Source organism: Lutjanus erythropterus, chromosome 2, assembly GCF_056507025.1.
Source record: "Lutjanus erythropterus isolate fLutEry1 chromosome 2, fLutEry1.hap2, whole genome shotgun sequence".
Lineage (NCBI taxonomy): Eukaryota > Metazoa > Chordata > Actinopteri > Lutjaniformes > Lutjanidae > Lutjanus > Lutjanus erythropterus.
In genome coordinates this window covers 11,746,373-11,774,327 of record NC_139318.1, presented here as the reverse complement: position 1 = coordinate 11,774,327, position 27,955 = coordinate 11,746,373, and the positions used below count along the sequence as shown (strand labels likewise).

Genomic DNA, 27,955 nt, shown 5'->3' with positions numbered 1-27,955 from the left:
GCTGACAGACACGTCTGAAAGTGCCATTCAATTGATGGCATCGTGTGCGTCACCATGACAGACACGTTAACCAATAGGCTGCAGTGTGAGGGTTAATTGGGTCTCTGCTGTGTGTCAGTCTGAGGCTGAGGGGAGGAGCTCAGCTCAGTGAGGAGCACGAGCGCTACTCAAACACCAAACACGCACTCATGACTGGGACTTGAAGTCAAATCCGAAACCAGCACAGTTTACGTCTTTCGGCGGTTTGTGAAGACGGACAGACTTTAACTTTAAGCAGAAATTAATCTTGAATCTGCCTGAGGAGAGACTGCTGTAAAGTCAGACAAGGACCAAACCTGGCAGTGTTTGCTTCCCTGAAGAGGACAGTAACTAACCTGTACAGGTAAGCTTTTCAAAACTCTTACAGCTCCATGTAACACACTTATTTATGAAAAGAACAGAAAAGAAACAGACAGACACTGTTAAAAAGTTGTCAGTTGCTTGTTCAGGTATAATAAACGCTAGGTGAACAACTCCGTAGAAAAATCATACAGTAGGCTACTGTAACAGGTAAATAAAACGTGTTTCTGTGCAACACCTACATAATTTAAAATCAGTCTTAGTGTTTTTAATGAGAGTTTTAATTGTAATAGAAACTTAAAAGCTTGTTGAACCTGTAGGTAATTCTGTGTGCATGTTGTGTAGCTATGTGTGCTGAACACTGATAATATAATTGGGGAATTGTTTCATTTACTTTACCATTTATAATGTGAGACTGATAAAATAGTGTTACAATTCAGATTTATAATTTATAATTTCAGATTATCACTGTAATGATTAGTCAATTAATCGATTAGCCAATCAAAGAAAAATGTGTGCCCATTTCGATAAACAAGTAATCGTTTCAATCTTTTTTGAAGTAAAATGTGAAGCGTTTGCTGGTTCCAGCTTCTTAAATGTAGGGATTTACTACTTTTGTTTGTCATTTATGATAGTAAAAGAAGAGTGTTTGGGTTTCAGATTGTTTAAGGCTTTAGGCTGTGGTAAATTATGATGAGCAATTTTCTTTTTTTTTGACATTTTATATACAAAACGATTACTTGATTAATCATAAAAATAAAGGGCAGATTAAAATAATCGTTAGCTGCTGCCAAAATAATTGGATTAGTTCTCAGTACAGTATATGCAATAGATCACATTACCTGGCTATTTCCATTCCTAAAGCTCACACAGGTGCAAGGTATTTCCCTGTCTAACCTGTCCTGTGCAGCTGGTGGAATCAAATGTTGCATGAGGACTAGAGCCAGAATGAACTGGAACGATTTTTGTTAGAGAAAGAAAAAGAAGCATGCACATGGAGGCGAGATTAAAAACACACAAGCCTACCAAAAGGTAAAAAAGCACAGGGTAAAAATGATGCTGCCCCTGTGCAAGTTTCAGAATTGATTGTTAATTGATTGATTGCTTTTTACAAATAAACTCAAAGTAAACAAACTAGTTTCTTACATGAATAGACATTTCAAAATAAAGCACATAGACTGCAGAGCTGCTGTCTCTCCACACTGGTAGATCCTCATGGTTCTGTACTGGTTTGTGATGCATTTCCTGCCACTGAATCAATACGTGTGTCCTTTGGGTACAATATGTTTTGACTGTCGATTGTTTGGACACAAAGATTGCCTCTTCAGATCCCAGTGGGAATCTGCAGTGATTAATGAAAGAGAGGTGTTCTTTCTTACTCTAATTAACTACCGTCGAGGTTCCTCTGAGCGCAGCACTGATCCAATAAAGCTGTTGCACATTTTAGGCGATGCAATGTGTGCATCCCTTTTGCTGTTGTCAGGCAGGTCTTTGTTGTAAATGAATGACAATAAAGAAATTTGTAGTTGTATATTTGGGCATAGTTTATACTGGTGCACAGATAAAAAAATACATGAGGCAGAAAACAGATGATTGTATAAATTAACACATTGACAGTAAATCAGAATATTACATAATTTTACTTGAAATCTGAATATATATGTTATCAAACACTTGTGACAAAGATGAAGGTAGGATATTTTACAGTTTCACAATAATTTTTAGTGTCCAAATGCTGCCTATGAAACAAACAAACAAAAAATAATAGACTGATAATATAAAATATAGACCAATGTAGCTGTGATTGCCCAATATTGGGCCAATAATATGGGTCGAATGATAAATCGCTCTGGCTCCAACCTTAATATCAATATTTATTAATATTGTGACAATATTGTAGTAATGACTATTGGTGCCTTCACAGAATAACACAATGAGATTTCTGCTAAAAAAAAAAACATTAGTAGTGTTGATATAATGACTAAATCAGTAAGATCAGCTTGAACAGCCTGGTAAGTTCAGAAAATTATATCACTTTACTGTAATGTAGCCTTAAAAACAAGGAAAAGAGATCACTTATACTATATGACAATATAACAATGTCCAAAATCTAGGATAAGTCTCATAGCACAATATCAATATAATATCAGTATATTGCCCAGCCCCGGTTTCATGTTGTCCGAACAGGTTAAGGAAAGCTGGAGTTCTCACTATGGCTGTTAGGGTTATGTGAAGTTAAGCTAAACAATCTGCATGCTGATCGGCCTGTAAATAGCACCATAGTACAATGAATGGAAACTCAATTTCAACCATTTGCTTTATTAACCATGAACATGAAGAAAGTCAATCAGTGCCATTACTATGTATACCCATGTCCCGTAACCTTAACCTCGGCTTCACGTGGAGCTGCAAATGTTAAAATGTAACGTGACGTTAGAGGGATTCTATGAATTATTGATTTAAAGACACTTCAGTTCAAACTTTTCCACTTGACTGACTGCATATTGCAAGAATAAGTTATGTTTTCTTGTAAGAATTTTGGTCAAAGTTTCTCTGCTGCTGAATAAAATAATCAGAATTGATGAAATTCTTTGGCACGAGCAGTGGAGCTGTTTCTTCTTCACCTGCGACTTAAAGAGGCTCATGTCGTCGTTTGACCATCAGTCCGTGCACATCTTTTCCCCTGGAAGGCACGTAGTGGTTGTGACAGGAATGTAAAGTAGAGAGGCCGGGGTACTTGAATACAGACTCACCGTGACGCGTCTAGTTAATAATCCACCCAACAACGTCTGTTCAGGATGAGGACAAGGCTCGGCGTTTGAAACATGGTTCCATTTGGTTGGTTGTTGTTTAGAAACTGATGAAGAAGAGCCAAAGGAAAATGCTGAGATTAATTTGATACATTGGCGCCATTAACTTGTTGTTTTTTTACTCCCTGTTCTCTTGCATAAAAATGTGACTCATAAAGGGATACAAAAAATGATGGGAAGTTGGATTAACCAGAATAAACATGACCAGCCACATATGAATGACTTGTGCAGGAAGTCACAATAAATAGCTTTATCTTCTGTCTATTACTATGCACCAAAAACACAGTTCAGTTTGATTACATAAACATTTCCTCTCAGTGTTTGTGGTGAGTTAGGAGAAGCTTTTATCTTTATGACCACATGTGCTTTTATCATCATCTTGCTCAACCAAGATGATGATATTCGTCACCTCGGATCTATTAGGATTCAGTGCAGAACATAATTAAGGAGACCAATATTGATTTGAAGTTTCCAATGGTATAAATAATGCACCCTCCAAAGTAGGGTGGCAATGGTATGAAAACTGACAGTTGTTGAGTGTTGACCTGTACAAAATGATGTCTGCTCTAATAGTGACATTTAAAATATATCATAATATTTTGTAAAATTCTACTAAAACATTTGGTCAGCCAAAAAAATCATCTGTTCTCATTCTGTTAAGGGTCATTGCAACTGATAACAACATAATATAATATTGTGAACATTATGTTACTCTGTTATCATACTGTGGAAGTCTCACACCATCGCAACCATTGCAGTCCTGAAAAAAACATTCAAACATTTTCACAAATATGCTTGTTTGCTTTCTTGCAGAGAGTTAGATGAAAAGCTTGATACATTTTTCATTTGTCTATTTAATATGAAGCTGTTGAGCCAGGAGATAGTCAGCTTAGCATAAAGACTGAAAACGGGGAAACAGTTAGCCCAGCCTTGTTTAAAGGAGACAAAATTTGCACACCAGCACCTCTCAATGTCATTAATCAACTAATATAGAATAACTAATATATTGCTATACAAGTAACTTATTTGTTTAATCCATGCAAAAAATTAGTATAAAAATGACAATATATACTTGTACTTTTACAGGGGTTCTTGAACTGGAATATTTTTTTGCTGGGAGCACTGACTTTCTGGAGTCTCCACTGGCAGCCCCCTGGAAAAGACAAAACTTCAGAAAATCACTGCTCTTAACAGCTTATGAGGTGCTGGTAAGCAGATTTTGGCACCTTTGGACAGAGCCAGGCTAGCTGTTTCCCTGCTTACAGTATTTATGCTAAGCTAAAGTACGCTAAACTGAGCTAACTGTCTCATGGCTTCGTCTTCATATTGAATGCACAGATATGAAAGTGGTATTAATACACTTATCTAACTCTAGACAAGAAAGCAAAGACAGCGCTGCAGGGAGAACATATTTTTGTAGGCCAGAAGGGAAGTTAGCATCATGCTGGTTCCCATGACAGAAAATAAATGTGATTTTCCACTGGATTTTGGATTTGTGCAGAAAGTATTTGTGCTGTGGCAAACAAAAGTCTAGGATTCTTATATGTATTTTCCCAAACTTTGATTTATGAGGTGTAAATGCAATTACCAAAAAGCTAAACTATGTACAGGGTCAAGAGTGAATTTTTAGCTGTCATATTTTTGTTGAGGAGGATGATTTATTAATGATTTAATGATTTACTCTGTCATTTCTCTTCATTCAGGTGTCAGTGGCTGGTCTTAAGGATGCTTTTGTCCCGACAACAGACCTGGAGGTAACCCCACGTTGTCTGTGCTGTTGCCCCCCGTGCACCTCGGAGTGGAGATGGTCCACTGGACCACACAGTGGGGGACATGTGTCTGGCTCCAGACTCTGCTGGCCTTTGCCTCGGCCAACTGCTCCTCACTTGCCCCCAGCCCCGTCAACTTCTCCGTGGTTTACACCATGCCCTTCTTCCAGGCCCAGGGCCCCATCCAGAACATAGTCAACAACTCCTTTTACCAGGAGGTGTATGTTGCCTCGCAGAATGTGATTGAGGCTGTCAACAGGAGCTTGGAGAAGGTGTGGGAGCTCAGCACTGGACCGGTGGGAAGCCCGGAGTGTCAGATATGTGATTTGTGCAATGTTGACAAGGATCCCAACTTCTTGGAGGACACAAACAATCAGGTCTTGCTGTTGGATACTCTCTTTATGTATTTATACTCTTGTGGAAGTTCTCAGTATGGTGTATGCTATTTCCACCAACTTAACTCAAACGGAGAGCCACCATCTCTTTCTAAGTGTTTATACAGGAAGGACTCAAACTCTGCAGCCTACTGTCCTGACTGTGTGGCAAGCCCTCTCGGTACCAAAGTCACTATGGTTGAAGAGGGTCAGACAGTCTACTTCTTTGTTGCCAACACTGTCAATGACAGTGTGACCCAACGTTATGGAAGGAAGTCCATATCAGTGCGTCGACCACTGGCCACAGAAGACGGTTTCTACAATGATGTGCGTGGCCTGACTGTCCTTCCAGGCTTACGGAAGACATACCATATTGAATATGTCTACAGCTTTTTCACTCAGGAGTTTGTCTACTTCCTCTCAGTTCAGAGAGAGAGCCCCGATCAGGACACCTCTCCGTTTCAGACTCGCTTGGGCCGCCTCCCGCGGAATGAATGGGAGATGAAGAGGTATCGTGAGGTGATCCTCGAGTGTCGGTTTGAGCCGAAACGCCGCAGGAGGAGGAACGTAGCCAGTGAACCCTATAAGGATGTTGTGTACAATGTGGTACAGGCAGCCCATTTTGGCAAGGCAGGAAGGGAGCTGGCAGAGGAGTTAGGGGCAGAGGAGGAGGATGACATTCTCTACGGGGTTTTTGCTGTTACTGATGACAATGGCGTCACGGAGCATGACTCAGCCCTGTGCGCTTTCCCCATGGACAATGTGAACAAAGCGATTGTAGATGGGGTGGATGACTGCTGCGAGTCTGGACCAGAGCAGCTCTCCAGAGGGCTCTGCCATTTCCAGCCCTGTGAGAGCTGTCCACATGAGGTGAGCCCATCAGTCAGCTAACACACAGCAGCTGACCCTTCCTCAGTCCTGCTCTTTTGGAACCTCGATCAACTTTCTCCTTTCCTGTTTCCTGTACTTAGATATGCTCTGTGCTCGGCTCATCTATGGCGGAAAGAAAACTACATTTTGAAGATGTTTCTGGGGGACCTGTAAAAGCTACATATATAGTCATATCTTAAGTTAGCTAATGAGGTTGAGCCAAGAGGTCTGATGGTTTTCTGTTGTCCATCATGAAACCTGACAGTTATCTTCTGCCGAGTCCTCTATTGTTGTAAAATTGTTATTTTAAAATGCAAAAATTAAGGATCTGCGTATTAAAATAGCACCTTGCCTGATTTACTGAAGGAAAAACAGCATAAAGTATTGCCTAGTTTGTAATTAATATTCAGAATATGAAGTTCTAAAAAAGTATAAAGGAAATCATGGTCCATCATGATGTTTTGTTCATCGCCCAACCCTATTAGCTAATGTTAATAGCTAGCTACTGTACATCAGTCGTTAGCTAGCTAATTAGTTTGTGTTTTGCTGTGTCGCAAAACACTACTTAACTAGCTAGCTAATGGACATAATTATTTAGCTGGCTAGTTACATTTGATAGCTAATGTTAGCAAAATGCTAGCTAACTAGCAGGCTAATCTACATATATCATTAGCTAGCCAGTTGGCTTTTCTTACATTAGCAAACTTGAGATTTAAATATATATCACGTTTACAAGTTTCCCAGCAACATTTTGTAACTATCTCAAAAATGTGGTTTTCTTTTTAACATTGAAGAGATGGGCACATAGCATATCTAAGTGCAGGAAACAGGAAATGAGAAATTTGATTGTAGTTCTGACAGGTACCAACCTTGCTCAACTGTTATTGGAGCACAGAGCAAAATGGGGTGGGACGTAGGAATGGTTAGTTCCAGGTGATTGATGTGATTCCATGAGCCCTAGTTTGATTTTCTTCAAGATACTGTTTGAAAGAGACATATAGGTGAAAAACAAAGGTAAATTCAATTGTGTGTAACTGACTCAACGGGGGCTGGTAGGACACAAAAAAATGTAAAGTATAAACATCACTAACATCACTAACTTTTAGATTGAGAACGCACTAAACATAGAAAACATCGAAGGGCCTGTTCATATTCATATGAATAACAATTTTCTGACTCATGGTGCTGGTATCTTGATTGGGCCTATTAAAACTTTTACTATGTGGGTGTGGAGCAATAAAGTACATCTGTCTATTCTCTTTCCACGTGTGTAAACACTGAAAAGATAGTAAACAAAGAGGATCGCTGAGGCCTCGTGGCTAAGTAAAATCATGCAAAATCATAATTTGTTTGTTTGTACATGAGCAGGGGAAGGTAATATCCAAGTAAGTAAAATGAAGAAGTACTTATAGGAGTTCCTTGACCTTGAATGTTCTAATTTTGGTTAAACAATATGATGACAAGTACTATATCTTCATCGTGTGTTTTCTTATGATTATTATTGAGAATTATCAGTTTATGCAATCATGTGAACTCCTAAACAAAGCAGTATTTCACTCACAGTCCTGACAGAAGCCGCATTACTGTGCAGCTGTAGACAAAGCCAAACATGATGAATGAAATGAAATGCAGATAAACTCTAAAAAGGTTTTTATCATAGCAAGAATTAGCTCCAGCTGTCTTATTGTGTAATTCAGTTTTCCATGATAAATGTGTCTGCCAAATGTGAAAGTGAAAGCACTGTTGCCAGAAATGTGAATTAAACTTGCCCTTGAGAGCTTACTCATACCTTGTAACTGTGCACTTCCTGGATGAAAGCATTATTTTTTTTCTAAAAGGAATAGGTTGACATTATGGGAAATCTGCTTTTCTTGCTGAGAGTTAGATGAGAAGATTAGAGGCTTTGCCAGGGTTTCCACAACCTGTGGAGACAGATTTAAAAAAATCAAAATACAGTGTGTTAATAAGTCAGCCTTAGAGGTGCTGGTATGTGGATTTTTCACTTTTGGTCAGAGCCAGGCTAGCTGTTTCCCCTGCCTCCCAGTCTTTATGCTAAGCTAAATTAGGTGCCTGTTAGCTTCATATTTAGCATAGAAACATGAGTCTGGTATCAATCTTCTTATCCAACTTTTGGCAAGAAAAAGAGTGTATAGGGAGGTGTTTTTCACCAAAAGTTTAACTATTACTTAATTTATTTTTCCTCTTGTAAGCTTTCTATTTTTGGACAAATTCAATAAATAAAATTGCTATCAGATGAGTTGCAACCATAACATGTCAACTCTGTAGCTCTTCCTAATCAAAGCTAAATAAGAATTATCATTTAAAAACATGTATTAGTAAGTTACAAGGAGGTTGGCCCATTACAAGGTTTAATAGCCATAAGTTTGATCTTTTAACATGTATTTTCCCAGCATAATTGAAGGATAAAAATTAAAAGCTTCTCAAAATACAGTTTTGTCCCAGTTCTCAAGAATGAGAGAGCTTCTTTTAAAAGCTATTGGTAAATAGCCAACATTAGCAGCAACAGCTGTTAACTTACCAGGCTAGAAGAAACTTTGCGTGTTCAGCATCACACTTCATCTCTTTATTCACCAAGAGCTGTCTCAAGCAGTGGCCAACGCCAATGTTAACTCTTCCTCTACTTCTTCATCCTCTCATGTTGGACTGACGCCAGTCTGGACGCTGCAGTGACTCACTATTGTGTCTTGAGGTACAAAGTAGTGTTACAAGACAGGATGTGCCTGGGCTAGCTTAGCTTGCTAGCTAACTTCAGTAGATATCTCTGCAACACAATTCATAGATGACTTTGATGTAACAACAGAATTTTTTCCGCATTCTGTTGACAATTTTAGTTGAATTTTAATGTCTTAAACTAAAATTCTTACATAAACCTATTGCTCCATTAAGATAATCTGCATCCCCACTGACAGAGGAATGCAAGCAGAACCACTTGCATCAACATCCAGTGAGCACTTACTGTTAAATCCAAAAATCCAAGGGATACAAATAGCTTTTTGGATGGAAGAACAAATATAAATATAGAAAAAAAAAGTCAGCCTACTACTCACTTGTCATTATTCAGAAGCAACCAGTGGAATGAAAACTGGATGGAGGCCAGGTGGGAATGAGGGAGGCTGGAGTTCTGACTTGTTTTCTGCATCAGTTGAGTGCAGGTCAGACAGGAAGTAAGAGAAAGACAGTAAAAGAAAATCTCAATTATCGCATGTCAATCAGTAAACATTGGTCTCATTCCTTCTTATCATATCAGTCCCTGTATAACTGGCATGGTGTGAGCACTTTCAGTATCCTTTTAAGGCCACAGTGTGCATCTGGATATATATTTTTAAATGCCTTAGATATTAGAGGTTATGCATTGGTCTCTTGTGTTACCTCTTGGGAAAATTGTTAGTTATTTTCAGATCCCAAGCGTATTTCCCATAATGTCGTTTATTATGTTAAGATATTCAGTGGCTGCTGAGGACTGGGGTGTTGTGGTAAGACTTAATATTCCCTATTTAGTAAAAGTAAACTCTGGCCAGTTTGAGAATTAAGTAAAATTCCCAGAACTGAGTCGTTTTTAGTTGCAGCTTTGGTTTCATAGTTTGGATTTTGATTCTTTGATGTGTAACAAAACAGATGTTGTGACTCAACATTCACTGTGAGGTGAAAGCTGAGAAATTAACAGCTGTTGAATTCACGTCTTAGGAAAACCTGGAAGTGGATGAACTGTTTTCTGGAGTTTTAATGTTCTCTTTTGGATGTTCTTTCCTCCACTTGTCCTCAGAGAGACACTTAAGACTTGAACTAGTTAACTTTTCTCCTGAGGCTCCTGCTTTGTTACTTTTGGCTGCTGGTCTGAAGTGTTGAGTAACCGGCCGGTGGGATTGTCCAACACTCTGAAATCCTGGTTCTTCCATTTCTCAGCAGATCAAAACACATTTTGTGCCAACAATGTCGTCTGTGCCTCAGAAATACTATGCTTTGCTGCTTTCAAGTATACATTATCAAATTATTTAGATATTAAAGGAGGAAAACTTTTTTTTTCACTAAATAATTTTCTTGCTCACACGTTTTCTCAATGTCATCTTAGACATCTTAGTCAGGGGCGTGTCTAGATTTTTTTAAATTGGGGTGGCCCAAGTCAAGCACCAACTTATGCAGGGGGGGCATGAAGTGAATATATGTGTGTGCTTCAGAAAAGCATTAGTTTAGCATTTCTCATATCTACTTCGATTATTAGCATTACAGTAATTTTCCATTTTCTATATAATTTTATTTTCATGTTTTTTGTTTGTATTCACCCCTTTGCTGTAGATAGTTTTGTGTGCATGTTTTTTTGTTTTTGTGAGTGGGGGGAACTGCAACAAACATCTCATTATACAACCCTGTGTTGCACAATAATAAATTAAATTAGCCTTGTAAAAATTAAAAGCAAACAATGCACACTCAAACCAAGATCCAGTCACTCATTGAAGACATAGCTAATCATACTTGATGATAATAGGGTGGCCAATCAGATTTTAAAGGTGGCCTAGGCCCCACTCTAGAAACACCCCTGGTGTTAGTCCTTGCAGGTATCAAACAGACTTTAATTTCTTTGACTAGGTTGATGAAATGTAGTATGTGTGAAGTTATAGCTTTGAGCTCAGTGGAATTTCAGATTTGATTTTGTACCCCTCTGGAGTTTGGAGGTAGATGACTGAAGTCAATAGCAATGCTGTTTGTGTATTTCTCCTTGAGCTCAAGGCTCACAGACAAGGACGGTGGAGTCTCCTTGTCTTCCAATATTTCTTTTGCATCCATTTGATTAAATTCCCTGTTTCCTGTGTCTACTTTTCTATGCCAAGAAAACAATTATAACATGCGATGTCTTTGTTTTTATATATTGGCCATAGAGATATTAGTCAGTGTTTACATGAAGGCTCCCTTTAATTAAACAGTGATCCACCCTGTTCCGTGTCTATAGCTACAAGGCAATCCTTCTGCCAGTAATGCAACACATAATCATTTATCATGGACTCTTCAATTATGAAATTATCATATTATCATGACAGATTCACCTTGTGATTCTGGTGTTCCAGGCATGTCATTTATCATGATTAGCCTGGTCACCAGAGCGGCTCATAACACGTCCTTACAAGTGAAAAGCTGGGCCTGTCTTACTACATCTGTAAAGATGAAACATTATTGTCTAACAATATGGAAATCTTTAGAGCACTTGAATACACACACTGTAGAAGTCAGATTGGATGTGGGACAAAATAGAAGCTCCTACTGGTTGACTTTAAAGTAGCATAAAGGAAAATGGGGTACTATGTACTATACGTATATTATATATATGAATGATGGTTTATAAGTGTGAGATTTTTTTTTTTACATTGCCTGCTACGCATCCAGCAGTGAATGTAACTGATTTCACAAAGCAATCCCAACTCAAGGTACACTTACTTTTTCTGGAGCTTTTGACCATTTCACTCACTCTCCAGCAGCAGATGAAATTTGGTGTTGATATGTGAGCTTTGTAGGTGTTATGTTGTCATGTGCAGCAGTTTTAGGACTTCTTCTGTGTCTCATAAGATAAGCATGAAGTTCATTCTTTTTTTACAGATCCATCTCCATGAAAACTAAACAAACCTGTGTTTTACTACAAAGAATGGATAAAATTGAGTCTGAAGAAGAAAGCCTGAGTTAACAAATAAAGTTGATAAAGACTATTGTGATGCCCATTGTCTCTGACTGGGGTTTTAGGTTTTGTCAAGCCAGCTCATGCAAATAAAACCTGGCTGTGTTGAACCTCTGCCATAGTACAGCCCCTCTTGGCTTTGGATTGTTTAGTCTATGATTTGATCTTGGGTTTTGATTGTTTTGTTTATGACTTGATCCTGGGTTTGGATTGTGTTTTTTCCATGACTTTACATTGTCTTTGGATTCTTTTTCTATGACTTGACATTGACTTTGGATTGTTTTGTTTTAGTTCTGTTTCCAAGGCTTTGCTACCTGTAGTAGACCCGACTGTCTACCTAACCTAAACATGTCTAATAATGACAGTTTAGATAATGTTGAGTGTATTTTCAGACTCACTTTTTCCTCATTGTCTCCTTTTCATGTCCTCCGCTGACTGCGGCCTTGGTACTAGAGCATGGAGAACAATGCCACATGTAGAGACCATCCTACTATGGTCTCAAAGCCGTACTACAGAGTGGACCTCTTCAACAGGCAGATGACAGACGTCCTGCTCACATCCTTGCTGGTCACAACCATAGAGAACAAGACCGTAGCCCATATTGGCACCTCAACTGGACGCCTACTACAGGTATACAGTATGATTTATAAAATTACTGATTTTTTTAACAGCTGTTTTTGGTATTTGTCTTCATTTGACCATTACATATAATCCACTACCAATAATCATATGTTGTGTCTGTGTTGGCAGCTTGTATTGACAAGATCCAGCCCGATTATCTTTGCCAATTACTCGTTGGTAGAGAACCAGAGGGTTTCATCCATTGCTGCTGTTTACTCATCAGAGTATCTTCTCTTTGTGGTTGGAGACAAGGTACAGTCTCAATCTGATGTCTTTAAACTTAGAGCAAACCCAGAATTCTGGACAGATTTTTATAAACATGTACAATGAAACTGATTTTGAGGAACTCACAGCAGACAAAGTCATAGGGACACCTTGTGATCTCTGGCACCCCCCTAAGGGGTACCCGGACCCCCATATTGGGAACCAGTGCCTCAGTGGATATTACTGTCATCTGATTGCAGGAGGCTCAACTTTCCTCCCACAGTTCAAAGAGATGCAGGTCAGATTACATTATAATTATAAATGAGTAGGGAGTGTGACTGATTGTCTGTCCATGGCCCTATGATACTCTGGAGACCTCACCAGGGCGTTCTCCTGCCTTTTTCCCAGTGCATGCTGGGATATGGTGTGACCCCTGTGACCCAGAGAATGAATAAGTGGCCAAAGAAAATCGATAAAATTGATATGGCTTAGTAATTTGGGACAGGGTGGATATTAGAAGCTAGATCAGTAATCACATGGGTGTTGTGGTGCGTGAGACGTTTGGAAGATGTCTCACTAGGTAGTGTTTAATTAAGAGATAGATCATGTTTTAATTTAAATGAAACTTTTTTTAAATTCATCTGTCATTAATCTGATAAGTTTCAGACTTCATTCCAGCACCAGTAGCTGTCCATGTGACCTGTTAACCAGCACGGTGCTGAATGAGGCCTAGTATCAGATTACATACCTCTATTTGCATGGAAGGAATAAATTATTTAAGAATATATCAAGGTCATTTCATTTAGCCGATGTGTTAATAGCCACATTAATAATGAAATAGCACAGGACATCTTTTTCCTGAGACTGAATATGTGACCTTAAAAATTGTTATCTCTTTGTTTCAGATGATCCAGGTTCCCCAGAGAGGCCCAGGCTGTCAACACTTCCTGACCTGCGCCATGTGTCTGACAGCCCCTAAGTTCATGGGCTGTGGCTGGTGCTCTGGCGTGTGCTCCTGGGAGAGTGAGTGTCACAGTCGCTGGAGGAACGAGTCCTGCCCACCGGGGATCAATGGGGTGAGGTTTGTTCTGTAAGGCAGGATGCAAACATCTCTTTGTGCAAGTAACAAAAACATTTCATTTCAAGGTGGTACTATATATTCTGCTTTATTGACGCAGTTCTTTCCACGGACTGCTCCCCCTGATGGTCAAACAGAGCTTACGGTGTGTGGATGGGAGTTCCAGTCACCCTTGAGACCTCCCATCAGTTCCAGAACCCACCAGGTCCGACTGGGACAGACTGCCTGCACTGTGATTGCAGCCAAAAGCAACAACACACAGTGAGTAACCATGCAGATCTTGTTTTGGATCCAAGTACAATCTGTTCATATGGTAGTCATTTTGTTTGTATTTCATTTTCTAAGGGCATTAAAAAGCTAAGTCTGGATTTTAAGTTGAAAGATTGTAATTTCTTTCCCAGAAGCCCTCTGAGAAAGTGAGACAACAGAACATATCTTTGTTGCACTGTGATCTGGTCTGTTGAGGCTATTTTCTGTTGAGAAATTGGTATCTCAAACTCTACAATGTCTTACCATTAAACATCAAAACAAATAATCTAAATCAATGTTGTCCAAACTTAGGGTTGCAACCCAAAGTGGATCATAGACCTGTTTTTATTGGGTCACCAACTGGCAGAGTAAAATGCATGATAAGACAATGTCAATTCATTTTTGTAATTTAAATAGAAGAAGAGTTATCTTTTTCACTGTGCTGGTCTGTTCAGCTCAAATCCTGTGTGTAGGGCTGTTATGGGAGCTAGCTGACATCACTTGTGAGTGTTAGTTGGGATAGCTGACGTTATGTTGCTTGCCATGATTGACTTTTGACTTTATGATGAAATTCTTGAAGCTAATGTGGAAAGTTTGGGTCCTGGGAAACAGTTTACAGCCATGATAATGGCTCTATGGCTAACATCAGCTTGCTAACATTCTCACAATGTTTAATTTTTACCATGTTCACCATTGTTTAGCATGTTATCATGCTATCATTTGCTTATTACTACAATGCCATCATTTGCTAATTAAGACAAATTCTATACCGACAGTATCATTACTGAATTAACTTGAAAGCAGTATTTTAGCAGCAAAGCTAACCTGTTCAGACTACTGTTTAGAATTCAACAATTTTGATCTACCTTGAGATTTAATTGACCCTTCCTAAGTTCCACGTCTTTTCACTCTGGCTGGTTTGCCAGCGTTTTAGCAAAACACTATCATCATCATATAGTTAACAGATGTAACTAGCTAGGTCATGATTGATATGGATGAGTTAGCTAGATAGATTTTTGCTAACATTAGCTAACTTAAGATGTGACTATATAGCTATCTTGCTATATAGGAAGATGAAGTCATGAGCAGCCCCTTTCTGACTCTGGCTGACTCGTACTCTTTACCTTCGTTGGGTTGGGTCATTTGGGTTGAATATATTCTGGGTAGGTTTAGGCATGGAGAGTGTGACTGGATAATGTTAGGCTAAGAATATCAGATTAAGCCAATGTGAGGCAGAGTAGGGCAGGTTTTGACTTTACCATCCTGAAGAAAAAAAATAATGTCCTACAGCAACATCTTTTAACCATCTTCATAACAATTTGGTTTTCCTTTTAAACACTGACTAGCCAAGCACATGACTAAGTCCAGGAAATAGTAAAAGAAAAAGTTGACAGATGTTCAGTTGGGTATCGAGCTCGCTCAGCTGCTATTGGAGCACAGAGAAAAAAGTGGGTAGGAGTTGGGAAGGGTCCACTATCACTGGTGTTCCAGTAACTGTATTTACCACTGACATACTGACACAAGTGTTATGTCATGCTGCTCTTCAGTCTGGTGTGTAAGATTCGCTCTGGGGCCACTGAGCTGTCCAAACCAGTCAACATTACAGTGGAAGTGCATGAGGGCAAGGTGGAGGGACGCTACTCTATTGATGGGAAGGCAGAAATGCCAGGATTCACATTTGTGGTAATCTTCTGCACTCATATTATCATTACAATATACAAGCTATAAATAGTTTTAGATTTTGCTATTTTTAGATTAGTATTTACTCAGTGGTACCACTTTTCACATATTTGTCTGCCATAATACTGTGATAAACTGTCCCTCCAGATTCCCAACATCACAGAAATCCAGCCCAACTACGGGCCTCGTGTTGGGGGCACACTGATCACAGTGACTGGACCTCATTTAGATGCTGGGAAGACCAGGAAAGTCACTCTCAATGACGTGCCATGTCCTATACAAAGGTCTGGAAATTCCTAAACTGTTTGTCTTACCTTTTTTTTATAGTTGCCCTACTTTCTTAGAGGTTAAGAAGATGAGTTGCTGCCCAGAACAGTTTTATTGCATGACGTATGAGGCAAACATGTTCCAACTTGTGGGCAGAATAATTATGGTTTTGGAAACTACAGGCTGACTCTTGGCATCCAAAGACTGACTCAGAGTCATCTACAGTAGAGAACTAATTTTCTGCTGTAGATGTTATCTTATTCAACGTGCAACATACTGTATATTCAAACACACAAGGCTCTTTGTTCTACTACAGTTTTATCTGCTGTGACATCTACTTGACACACCTCTGTCTCTCTACAGAGTCACAAAGCCCAAAGGCAACGTGTCCTCCATTATTTGTCTGTCTCAGCGCATCTCAGAGGTTAGGGACGTCCCTTTGAGTGTTTTCATCGACAAGTCTCCTGTCCTCACCACAAAGGTGTTTTACTACAAAGAAAACCCGAAGATTACAGCTGTCCTGCCAGGCTGCAGCTTTGACAGGTAGGCCAGTGAGACAAACAGCTGTTTTGCATCATCTGTAATTTGATCTTCCTCACATGATAAATTCAGTTGTAAGAGGAAGTGTTCTTATGTCCTCTGATGTTATCAAAATGTAACCATCTCTTACATTTATCTGAATTGCAGGGGGTCAAATATTGTGATTGAGGGGGAAAACCTAGATTCTGTTTACCGCACCATCATCCGCTTTAAACCCAACGAGAGCCACTTGAAACCTGTCACAAGGGTACAGTCAGTATTCATCATAATGTGCAGCAGATAAATTCAAAAGCATTATTCTTTCAAAGCATTAAAGTATGATCATGCTGTTTTGTTTCCAGGAGTGCATTGGCAAGTCTTTGCCCACGAGGATGGAGTGTCTCTCTCCTGTGTTCCCCAGGGATGAGACCGAGGAAGGAGAGCTGTCTTTTGACATGGACGGAGCGTTGGGACTGTGGGACAAAGAGTTCTCCTACCACCCCTATGGCGAGCCCATACCTTTTGAAACAGAGGGCCATGTGTTGAGTTTGTACCCTGGATTTGACGAAGTGTCATTACATGTAAGAGATAGCTCTGAGGGGATTTGCTCTTGAATTGATGACAACATTTTGTAATATTTATTTGCTACTTGCACAATGTAGTGTAATATATATTAATTTTATTTTTGATATTTTTTGATAATCACCTTACCGTCTTACTATGTCTCGACCAAACAAATCTGATTGTTGGAGCAGTGAAAAGACGTTTAAATTTAGGTTAAGTTTAATTTTATTTCTGTCCAGTTTGACTGAAGATGGAAAACAATCTTAGTCTGAGTGGCAAAACAAGCACTTTTAGTGGATATAATATTACTTTGACAGTGCCCATAAGCATTAATGCAACGTTCCAGCGTATTTCACTGACTTCAGTCTTCTTCCTTATTTCAGCTTGACAGAAACTTAACTAAATAAAAAACACCAAAAATTCCTTGATTTGTCTTTCCATGGCTCCAACTCTGGTTGTCTGGTCAAAATGAAGCCTTTCTCCCTGCTGTTTCTGTGGTGTCCAACCTCCCTCTCTTTCTTCTCCTGATGTTTTCACACCATAAATTAAGGGCTTATTTTGACCAATCCAGAGTTTGTAATTGTTGGAGCAGCGGAAAGACGAACCAAGATGTTTTTTGGCAAGTTTTATGTAGTTTCTGTTGAGTTTGAATGATCAAAAGCTTCAAAAGCTCAAAAAAACACTATATATGAAGCTACCTGTAGAAAGTGAAATAACCAACAACACTGAAAAGTCACTAAATTTGTAGGCAAAAGTAACATTATATATGTCACATTACATTGTTCAAGTATATACTTACAGAATTCTAAATAACTTATTTTGTCTCATATGTTAATTTGTCCCCTCTGTACGCAGCATCAAAAGCTGAATCTGGTGAGCTCCTGTATGACCATCATCATGACGGTGGACGGTGTTAACTGTGACGCTAAAGTCCTGGATAATGAGATCACCTGCAGGATCCCCAAAAACATGACCATCCCCAGCGAGGGACTGCCAGTGAAGGTTAGTCAGGCTGGAGATTTTGATGATCATCAGCTGTTTTACCTGGATCCAGCATTCAAAACATGGCCTCAGGTCATGCATGTGCCTGTCACAAACCATTCCTGTTCATTGTGCAATTGTTCATTGTGTCACACAGCCATGAGGTTGCATAGACAAGTAATCCAAAAAAAGCTCAATATACTATACACAGATTTCTGATGCCTCTACATCATCAACAGGATAAACAATCACCTGAAAAACCTGTTATAAACAATCTGGCACATGTCTGACTGTCCTTGAACAGATCAGCAGTGTAATGCAAAAAGCAAAAATCAGTTCTTCTGGATCCGTGTTGCTACTTACAAGACTCACCAAGCTACTCATTTTACTAATTTTGAAAAAAGTTTTGGTAAGACTCCTGGAACAGGGCCTTAATTAGTACGATTGGTGGCACCAGTATTTATCCTACTGTTTCTTATCAATATGACTGCTGTGAAGAAGATCTTTTGTATTTTATAAATCATTTGGTGTTTAAATTGGCAGTATTTATACATAGCTTTTTATCTATATTCTTCTCTTTCCTAATTATATTAGCATATTTTTTCCAGAGGTTGCAAAGTAAAATGTGAAAAGAGGAGAATAAAGTTGGAGAGAAGAAGAATTTGTCACTTTTCTATAGTATAGAGTGTAGAGTAGAATGTAAGCACAGCTGACACAGCACAAGTGATAAAGAGCTATAAATGACATGTAGATACATGCAGATACAATAAATAGAGGAGAGTAAAGAACAAATCTTTACATACAGTGCAACACTTAAAATCAGTGCACATAAATGTTTTTATGTGCATTAGTATAATATTTGTCCAAAAACAAATTTTAACCATTAGTGCAGTTTCCATGTATTCCTGAGTAAATAGGTATAGAGCATACCACAGTAATGTGGTAGAGTGATAAAACATGAGGCAGATCACTTTTTCTGTCTCTCAAAGGAAAAAGCAAGTATCGGTCCATTTTCCCTGAAATCTCCTTTTTGGCTCAGCAAATAAACCTTTTTTTCTGTGGTGGGTTTTGCATCTCACTCCCACATTAAACTGCTGAGTTGTCCACCGACACACTACAGCACTAACATTGATGATAGAGTGTGATTCCCACGACACTGACGAGTTGCTGTGTAACCAGTGGCTTTCTAAAAATTTTCATTCTCAACCTGACAGACACTTGTGGCTGCACAAAATGATTCTGATGGCCCACATTGGCCCACAGACCGCACTTTGAGAACCCTTGGTATATGTGTATAATATAAATGTACTTTAAACACAGTATATACATGTAAATAATCCATCCATCCCTTATCTGTACCCTTAACCTACTTGTCACGTAAATAGCACAGTTGAGCCAACGCAGAGGTAGATTTGAACTTCTTTAAGGGGCCATATGCTTTCAGAAAAAACAGTCTCAGTGTAAATAGGGTGAAAACTTTGGGCAGTTACAAGAAAAATATTGATAACACAGCAATAATATTTTTCCTGTGTTCTTTAGATCTCCATCAATGGACAGGTCCATAATGTTGGCACGGTGGTCAGGGTCAGCAACCACTACATGGTGGGCATCGTTCTGGGTATCCTGGCAGCTCTGGTGGCAGGAGCCGTGCTGGCCTTTGTTGTCATGAAACACTTGAGGAAGAAGAAGAAAGGTGGGCTCCTCTCTGTTATGTGGACCTTGGTCAGACCTGTTTATACAACTGCAACCGGCTGTGGGTGGGACTTCAGGATGAATTACACGCAGATCTTTCAACTAGAACATCTTCTGTGTTGCAGAGGATGTACATGTGTTCTTCTCCTCGGGTTGATGATTGAAAAGAGTTGTGAAATGTTTTTCAGCCTCCATGGTTGAGACCCGTTTGGCCCACGGCGCTAACCGCTCCGGTACGAATAATGTTGAGCTGTCGCCTGTTGGGGACTACAGGAGAGGTGAGGAGGTTTAGTAGCACTTACTGTAGAAAGAGTTCTTGGCTTCCATTAAGAACCCTTTCATCCAAAGAACCCTTTTTGGAAGACAGTGTTCTTAAAGGATTGTTGAGAGCATGAGTGTTAACAGATGTGAACTATGGTAACTGTAACACAGATTGTTAAAATGACAAATCCATCTAGAATACAATATGGTTCTTTGTAGAACCCTCAGAAGACAAGATTGTCATAGGTGAAACCCTAATAAAATGTATTAGATTTAAACATTTATTATAAAAGGTTTCTCAGTAGAACACATTGAGTGGGTTCTAGATATAACCCTTGGAATATAAAAAGGTTCGTGAAAGCACAGGAGTATAAAAGAGTTCTTGGTAGAACACCCTGGGAGGATCTTGTTAGCACGCTTAAAGGGTGGAAGGTTCTAGGTAGAACCCCTAGAAGGGGCTTCTGTGTGGAACCATTACACCAATAAAGGGTTCTCTCTAGAGCCTCTCATAGGGGGCTCTGGGTGGAACTTTTCACAGATGAAAAAAAAGGTTCCAAGTTAAACCTTTTGTTAAAGATTCTGTCTGGAGCTAAAAGGGTTCTCCTATTGGAACAAGCCAACGAATCCTACATAGTTCAAGTTAGCACCTTTAAGAGTGTACAGAGTAATGCTGTGTAGCTCCTGACACACATACTTTTTACTCTTATTACTTAACCCCTCTTTCTGGACTTCTATCAGTAGTATCCCTGAATCCTCCGACCCCGCTGGTGGGGCCGGTGGTGTTCCCCAGCCTGGCCTACGCTGCAGGCAGCATAGATCCTACCCTCACGCCCCTCATGCCTCCAGAGAAGATCTCCATCTCCAGTTTTACACCAGAGCTGCTGGAGGAGGTGAAGGATGTTCTTATTCCCGCTGAGATGCTCCTTGTGCAGCACCACCGGATCATAGGGAAGGGTGAGGAACCTCACTGCCTCTCTCTCTGAAACAAAAAACTTGTGGTGAAGCCTTGTGTAAGCTCTATCATATTTTGAAGGAACAGCAGCAGTACTGAGTCAGTGTTTTTGTTTTGTTTTCTGCAGGTCATTTTGGCACCGTATATCATGGCTACTTAACAGACCACAACAACAGAGAAATCCACTGTGCTGTCAAGTCTTTGAATAGTGAGTAATATATATATATAAATAAATATGCCTAAAGAACACACTGCCACAGGATTTAGTTTGTATTCTGAGTAGGGTAGACTGGGGATGGTTGCAACAGGGGACAGTTGCATCAAGTCTTATTTCTCTAATCAAAAACAGGCTGGAGTGATAATACTCATACTGCATTTGTTTAGTTAGACAATTTGCTGCTGTATTTATTGAAAAAAAAAAAAAACTTATTTTGGAGGAATGAAAGTAATATTTTTCTGGAGCTGCTTTCTTGTTATACTTTCCTGACCTTTTTATAAATTAATCAAACATAAACAAGCATTTGTCGGGTATGAAATGATAGTTTCAACAAATCTAAATGTTTATTGCTTTCTTTAACATGCACAAGTCATTGCAAGGAAAATAAAGTTTTCTAAAAATAGTTTACACACTGGAATGTGGCAAAAAAAAATTTTTTTTATTTTATTTTTTAAAACATACAATAATCTGCATTAAATACATCTTTAATAAAGGTTTGTTGCACTGCAAATTGTTCCATTTTGAAATAAAGGGACATTGAATAGCATATCTACAATGACATTAACCCCGCCACCCGCTCTACACATAGATAAGCAAAACCCAATAATTGTTATTAAATATTTTTTACATAATATAAATACTACTGTAATATTATTGTAAAACAATAGATATTTTCAGAATGCTGTAGTTATTAAGATTTAAAGCAAAAGTTAATAGTGAAATGTAATGTATTTTTAATATGATGCAACCATCATTTGCAACATCTGCCTTCTTCCATTTGAGTAAATATTGTGATGTATATCATATATAACAATAATAATCTTTAAACGGTATGGGTAATCAGCAGACAGACCTAAGTTTAATATAGCAAGACTTGGTTGACTGAAAGAAATGCAAAAAGTGTTGCAACCATCCCCAGTCTCCCCTGGCTCTTAAAACCAAGATTTCAGTGTCTGTCCTCCTTTAGATCTAAGTCCTTAAGTTTATGTACTTGTGTTTATGTTATCAGGAATAACAGATGTGGAGGAGGTGGAGCAGTTTCTGAAGGAGGGGATCATAATGAAAGGTTTCCACCACAGTAATGTGCTGTCTCTGCTGGGCATCCTCCTGCCGCAGGAAGGGCTCCCTCTGGTGGTGCTGCCGTACATGAAACACGGAGACCTGCGGCACTTCATACGCTGCGAGAAGAGGGTGTGACATCTAAATTAAAACAGTGGAAATTAAACATCTGATTTATGTACAGCCGTACCTAGCAAACTATGTCACATTTCCAACTGTGAAAACTCAGTGTGTTTGTGGGATTTGTTTAGAACCCCACCGTGAAGGATCTGATTGGCTTCGGGCTGCAGGTTGCCCAGGGAATGGAGTACTTGGCTCAGAAGAAGTTTGTGCACAGAGATCTTGCAGCACGCAACTGCATGTGAGTCACTGAGATGTGCAGAGAAATAACCAATTTATTCACTGCCATTAGGCCTGAATTTCTCTTCGATTTAATCTAGGGAGGCTGATGATGTTACATAACAGTGCTCACTTACAATGTTTTGCTACAAAAATATCATCTTACTTTTTCTGTCCTTAGGCTGGATGAATCGTACACAGTGAAGGTTGCAGACTTTGGCATGGCCAGAGATGTTTTTGATAAGGAGTATTACAGTGTTCAGGATCACAGGAAAGCTAAGCTCCCTGTCAAGTGGATGGCTATCGAGAGTCTGCGAACACAGAAATTCACCTCCAAGTCAGACGTGGTGAGCAAGTGAAGATCTACTTTAGTATAATCAAAATCTCTGCAATATAGTTGTTAATGTTTCATTACTGAGGGATACTTGTGTGAGTGTGTTTACAGGTGGACTAGTATTTGGAGTATCCTGGTTATCTGTTGCACATGTAAACATCATATCCTGATTTCAGAAACCTTGATAAGACCTTGTCTCAGTTTTGAGAAACCTAGTTTTTGAACATTTTTCATGTTCCATATAAACACCATGTCATGAATATAATCAAAAACAGGATAAGATTTAAAACCAGGACACCCATGTGCATATAAACAGAGTCCATGTTAATATATATGCAATAATCAATACTATCATCTGCTGTCTGCTACATGAGCGGCCCCTTACAAGGTGAACTGCAGGAATATGAAACGGTGGCAAAGAGTAGAGATATGTAAAGATGCAGACATGGATTTGGTTTAAACCTTAAAATGGTTCTTGAAGTTTTGATGCAATTGACTGAAGCTTTCACAGGAAAACCTGTTTTGTGATTGGTCCCACAATTGTGTTTAAAATGAATAATAAATAATAAGAATCATTTTATTTATATAGCACCTTTAAAAACTCTGTTTACAAAGTGTTTTGACAGACAAAGCAAAAGAGCAGGATACTGCAAAGGCAAAATAACAACAAAAGACCAAACAGGAGAAAGACAAAATTAAGCTAAAATCGAAATAGAACTAAGACACAAGCAAAATACACTAAAACATAGTAAAACAATACAAAACAGTAAAAGAGATAAGAACAGTAAAACAAGAAAAACATGACAATAATAATAAATTAAAATATAGAGGGAGGAGATCACAGAGACAAAACATGATGTCGCCGAGCCAATATAAATAATAAAATATCATGTATGTCAAATAAATAAGTACAAATTAAAGAATAAAATAAAAATGTTAAAAAGAGACAACATTAAATTTTTTCGACTTCATCCATGTAATCTCCTTTTCCCTGCAACCATACAGTGTTTTCTTTCTGTGGCTTTTCCATCTCACTTCCACATTAAACTGTTGAGATGTCCACCAACAACTTTAGCTGACAACACTCGCATTGTTGACAGAACATAATTCCTGTGACACTGGCAAAGTCAGTAGCGTATCGTGGAGTTTCAGTCAGGGCCTTCAGTAACGACCTGAAAACACTGCAGGACCGTTGGGGCGTTCTGTCACTATATATCACTATATATTGGTCAGTCAAAGTTGTAATCAAATGGCAGCTTCAAGCTTCAACACAAGGCTAGTGATACCACTAGTGCTGGTCCCTGGAGCTGTGATGCGTTTAGACGGCATTCAACTATCCCAGGAAATCCCAGTTCTGCCTCAGAAGAAAATAACCGCATTCATTCTGGAAATATTATAGTAGCTTACTGAAAAAGTAATTCAATTCAGACATATTCAGACACATATTAAGCTAATTATGAAAACCTATATGAATTTTATTTTGACAGGGAGGGAGCCCACCACTGAAAGTGCCCACAGTTGCCATGCAACCAGTAGCTTTCTACAAATTGCCATACCTGACCTGACAGACACTTGTTAAAGGGGCTCTGTTTGACACAGAAGCTGATGTATGAAATGTACATTATTAAAAGTGAAAGTGTTGAAATGGAATGATTGAAATATATTGCATGAACTTCATGTCACATTCGGGGACCACACAAAATATTTGACAAACTATACTTTAAGGATAGCAATGGATAGCATTTAACATTCTTTGCCACTTGGCTGGATTTAGCACAAAATCTTCTGGATTGCTGTACAGCTCAATACAGAAAACATTATTGTTTGACAAATTTATTTAAGTCCCATCATCCTAGCTGCATAGTTTCAACTCAACATTGATCTACATCCTCAGGAGCCATATTGTCCATGTTCATGGTGATGCAGTTTTTCTTGTTCATCTCACAAGGTGATACTAAGAAGGGCTCCATCCAGCATCTTAAAAGTTCTGTATAGATTTTTAGACTTAATAGATATGTAACTTGCTGTAACTTTTGCCTCTCTTGACGCAGTGGTCCTTCGGTGTGCTGATGTGGGAGATGTTGACCAGAGGAGCAAGCCCCTACCCCGAGGTGGACCCTTATGACATAACACATTATTTACTGAAGGGCAGGAGACTTCCCCAGCCTCAGTACTGCCCTGACCCTTTGTAAGTAGTAGGAGTGATAGTTGAAGTTTGTTGCTGTTGCTCATGCTGCTTACATCCCCCAACTCCACAGAATTAAGGGCTCCTGTAGTATGAATACTAATACTGCAATAACACTAACATAGATTTACAGCTACAAGGCAAAAGAGAAAAGGTCCTGGACAAAGTCCAGGTAGTAATAACAATGTTGGTCACTCAGTAGTGTTAAACTCGTAAATTGTCCACTACTTGGTATCCCAACATTGTTAAGGGAGTTAATGTTTATATCTGCAAGACACCTTGAAAAACACTACTTCTTACACACACACAGAAAGCCACACACACATTGGATTTTACAAGGAATAAGCCAGCATGTTTGTACTGTTTTAATGCTAAATCCTTTGGACTGTGAAGTTTTGCTCAACAACTTACAGATTGATGGAGAATAAATCAACCATTCACATCACTTGTCCAGGTGGTTTAGAGCTCATGAAGAAGTGTCACTCATGTAAAATACTGGACCAACACTGGACATTAAAGGACCAGTATGTAAGATTTAGGGGGAGCTATTGGCAGAATGTGAAAGAATTGGAATGAAGAAGCTTTCATTAGTGTTTAATCACCTGAAAATAAGAAGAGTTGTGTTTTCAGGAACTTAGAATGAACCATTATAGAGGCTGCAGGTCCTCTTCCATGGAATCTGCCATATTGCACCACCATGTTTCTACAGTAGCCCATAGTGGACACACCAAACAAATGGCTCAGGACAGGGCATTTTGAGTTAAGAGTTTTCTCCTTAGCAGGACACTTAGCAGGGCAGGTGAGGTGAGTGGTATTCAATTGATTGTAGGATTTAGTTGTATCTACCGGTGAGGTTGTATATTGCACACTGGTCCTTTAAAGGGACTGTTAGACATTTTGGGAAATACCCCCTGTTGCTTCTTTGATGAAATTTAGATGAGAAGGTTGATATGACTCTTATGTCTGTCCATTAAATGTAAAACTATAGACAACAGATGGTATGGCTATTTTCTTGACAGACTATTTATTGGCTGGGACCAATTTTCTAGTTGCTTGGCAACTAGCCCCAGCCAAGAAATAATTTGGCACATAACCCCTCGTAAATCAGCAAATTGTCGGTTTTAGCCTTCTGTTTTTGTACGAATGAAGCAACCTAAATATAAGGTGTTAATTAGCAAGCTTTAGAGGTGTTGGTAGGCAGATTTTGCCACCTTTGCACAGAGCCAGGCTAGCTGTTTTTCCCCGTTTCCAGTTTTAATGCTAAGCTAAGTTAGCTGCTGGCTCCAGAAACATATTTACCGTACAGACACATAAGTGGCATCTACTCATGTGACTCCCAGCAAGAAAGCAAATAATTTCCCAGATTGTCAAACTATTCCTATAACTGGCTCATGTTCAGGACAATTTAATTTTGGGTAAGACTAAACTGACCACAGTAAAATTTCTAGTGTTGAACTGTTTTTTTTTTATTATTTTTTTTTTATCACTCCTTAACATTACTTGAATTCTGGTGAAAAACAGCTGATTTTTAACTTATGATTGACCAAAGTCTCCTATCACAGGCTAGATATTATAAAGCCTGAAAATTCAGTTCAGAAGTCTTGTTTTCTCTGAGGCCACTTTAATGACATTATGCTGAAAGTTCATCATGGAATTTAGCCCAGTGATGCCAAAAATAAACTTCCTACCCCAGCTTTAAAGGTCGTGTACACCCACAGAGTTGTTTTTACTCATTCTGGTGCAAGAAAACTAAGAGGTGGGTCAGACAGATGCTAATTAATAGTCTGCACATGCCCACACAGTCCTCAGAAAGAAGTCTAATCAGACACAATAAGTAAAAACACTTGTTTTTGGGTTGACTGTGTCTGTGGAGGGTCTTTGAGATCCAGTAGCCTTCACACAGATCAACAGCACAAAAACTTATGACTCTCTGCTCATCACTGCTGGAAGGAAACCAAAATACTTTGTTTATAAAGCATTCAAGTTTGAAATTTCAGGAATTTGTAAAATAATAACTAAATATGAAAGTAATTATTTAAATGCCGGACACCGGCTCTGTCCATGTTTTGTCCAGGTATAGCATTATGCTTCAGTGCTGGGACCCTGATCCAGAGTTGAGGCCCAGCTTTGCCACGTTGGTGTCGGCTGTCTCCACCATCCTGTCAGGCCTGGAGGGAGAACACTACATCAGTCTGAACGTCACCTACGTCAACCTGGACCAGCCGCGGCCCTACCCCGCCCTCACAGAGTCTGCTGATGAATACGACTCTACAGATGTTGAAGACTCAGGCTCAGTCTCCTCCTCCTGATCCACTTTAAGCTTTAAACTTGTATCGGAACTAACAGCAAGAGCACAATGAACCTCTGCCAGCAGGTCTCTACAGTGCCTCTGAAACAGATACACTGCCCACTGTTTGTATGCTCAGACATGGTAGTAAGGTGCTTGTAGCTGGCATAGCACACCCTTGGGCAGCCATATTGGAGGTCCACTGAGTAAAGTGTGAGCTTCCAAACTTGGTCATCTTAAAAGTATCAAGCAGACACGAGTTTCTGAGGTATTTTTCTCTGCTAACAATGTCACTGATACATCTAATTGGTTTTGTAGCATGTTAGCTAGCCAAATGAAACAAGTCTTGTTTTTAACACTTATTATGTATCCATTAGAAGCTAATTAGCATTATATTGCTTAGCTAAATCAGCAGTGAGGTTAGCTAGCTAGCTGACAATGGTAAACAAAACAGAGTTTGTTCAGATTAAGTGAAGTAAAGGGTTTCAAATACCCAAGTATTGCACAATATAACGGCATAGGCTGGGGCTAATAGGTAACCGAATCTTACTCATTGCTGGCCCAACCTGTTCCCACACTTCAGGTATATGGGTAATTTATGCCCAGCTGGTATTTATGTAG

At 39.1% G+C, this 27,955-nt stretch overlaps 1 protein-coding gene across 2 annotated transcripts; it reads left to right on the top strand.

The window, feature by feature from the left end:
- The first annotated feature begins 258 nt into the window (after positions 1-258).
- mst1rb (macrophage stimulating 1 receptor b) lies at positions 259-27,432 on the top strand. Of its 2 annotated transcripts, none has more exons than XM_084728040.1 (21): positions 259-382; positions 4,853-6,162; positions 12,299-12,475; positions 12,596-12,718; positions 13,576-13,746; positions 13,849-14,009; positions 15,545-15,680; positions 15,825-15,961; positions 16,308-16,487; positions 16,632-16,731; positions 16,826-17,044; positions 17,883-18,029; positions 19,548-19,701; positions 19,889-19,978; positions 20,703-20,915; positions 21,041-21,121; positions 22,140-22,321; positions 22,441-22,550; positions 22,710-22,875; positions 24,914-25,050; positions 27,122-27,432. In XM_084728040.1, the coding sequence occupies exons 2-21, from the start codon at positions 4,954-4,956 to the stop codon at positions 27,354-27,356; spliced, it is 4,128 nt and encodes a 1,375-aa protein (XP_084584166.1). In that variant the 5' UTR covers positions 259-382; positions 4,853-4,953; the 3' UTR covers positions 27,357-27,432. The 2 variants fall into 2 exon arrangements, with proteins under 2 accessions (XP_084584166.1, XP_084584158.1); XM_084728032.1 differs by having other exon boundaries at positions 20,700-20,915.
- The last annotated feature ends 523 nt before the right edge of the window (positions 27,433-27,955 follow it).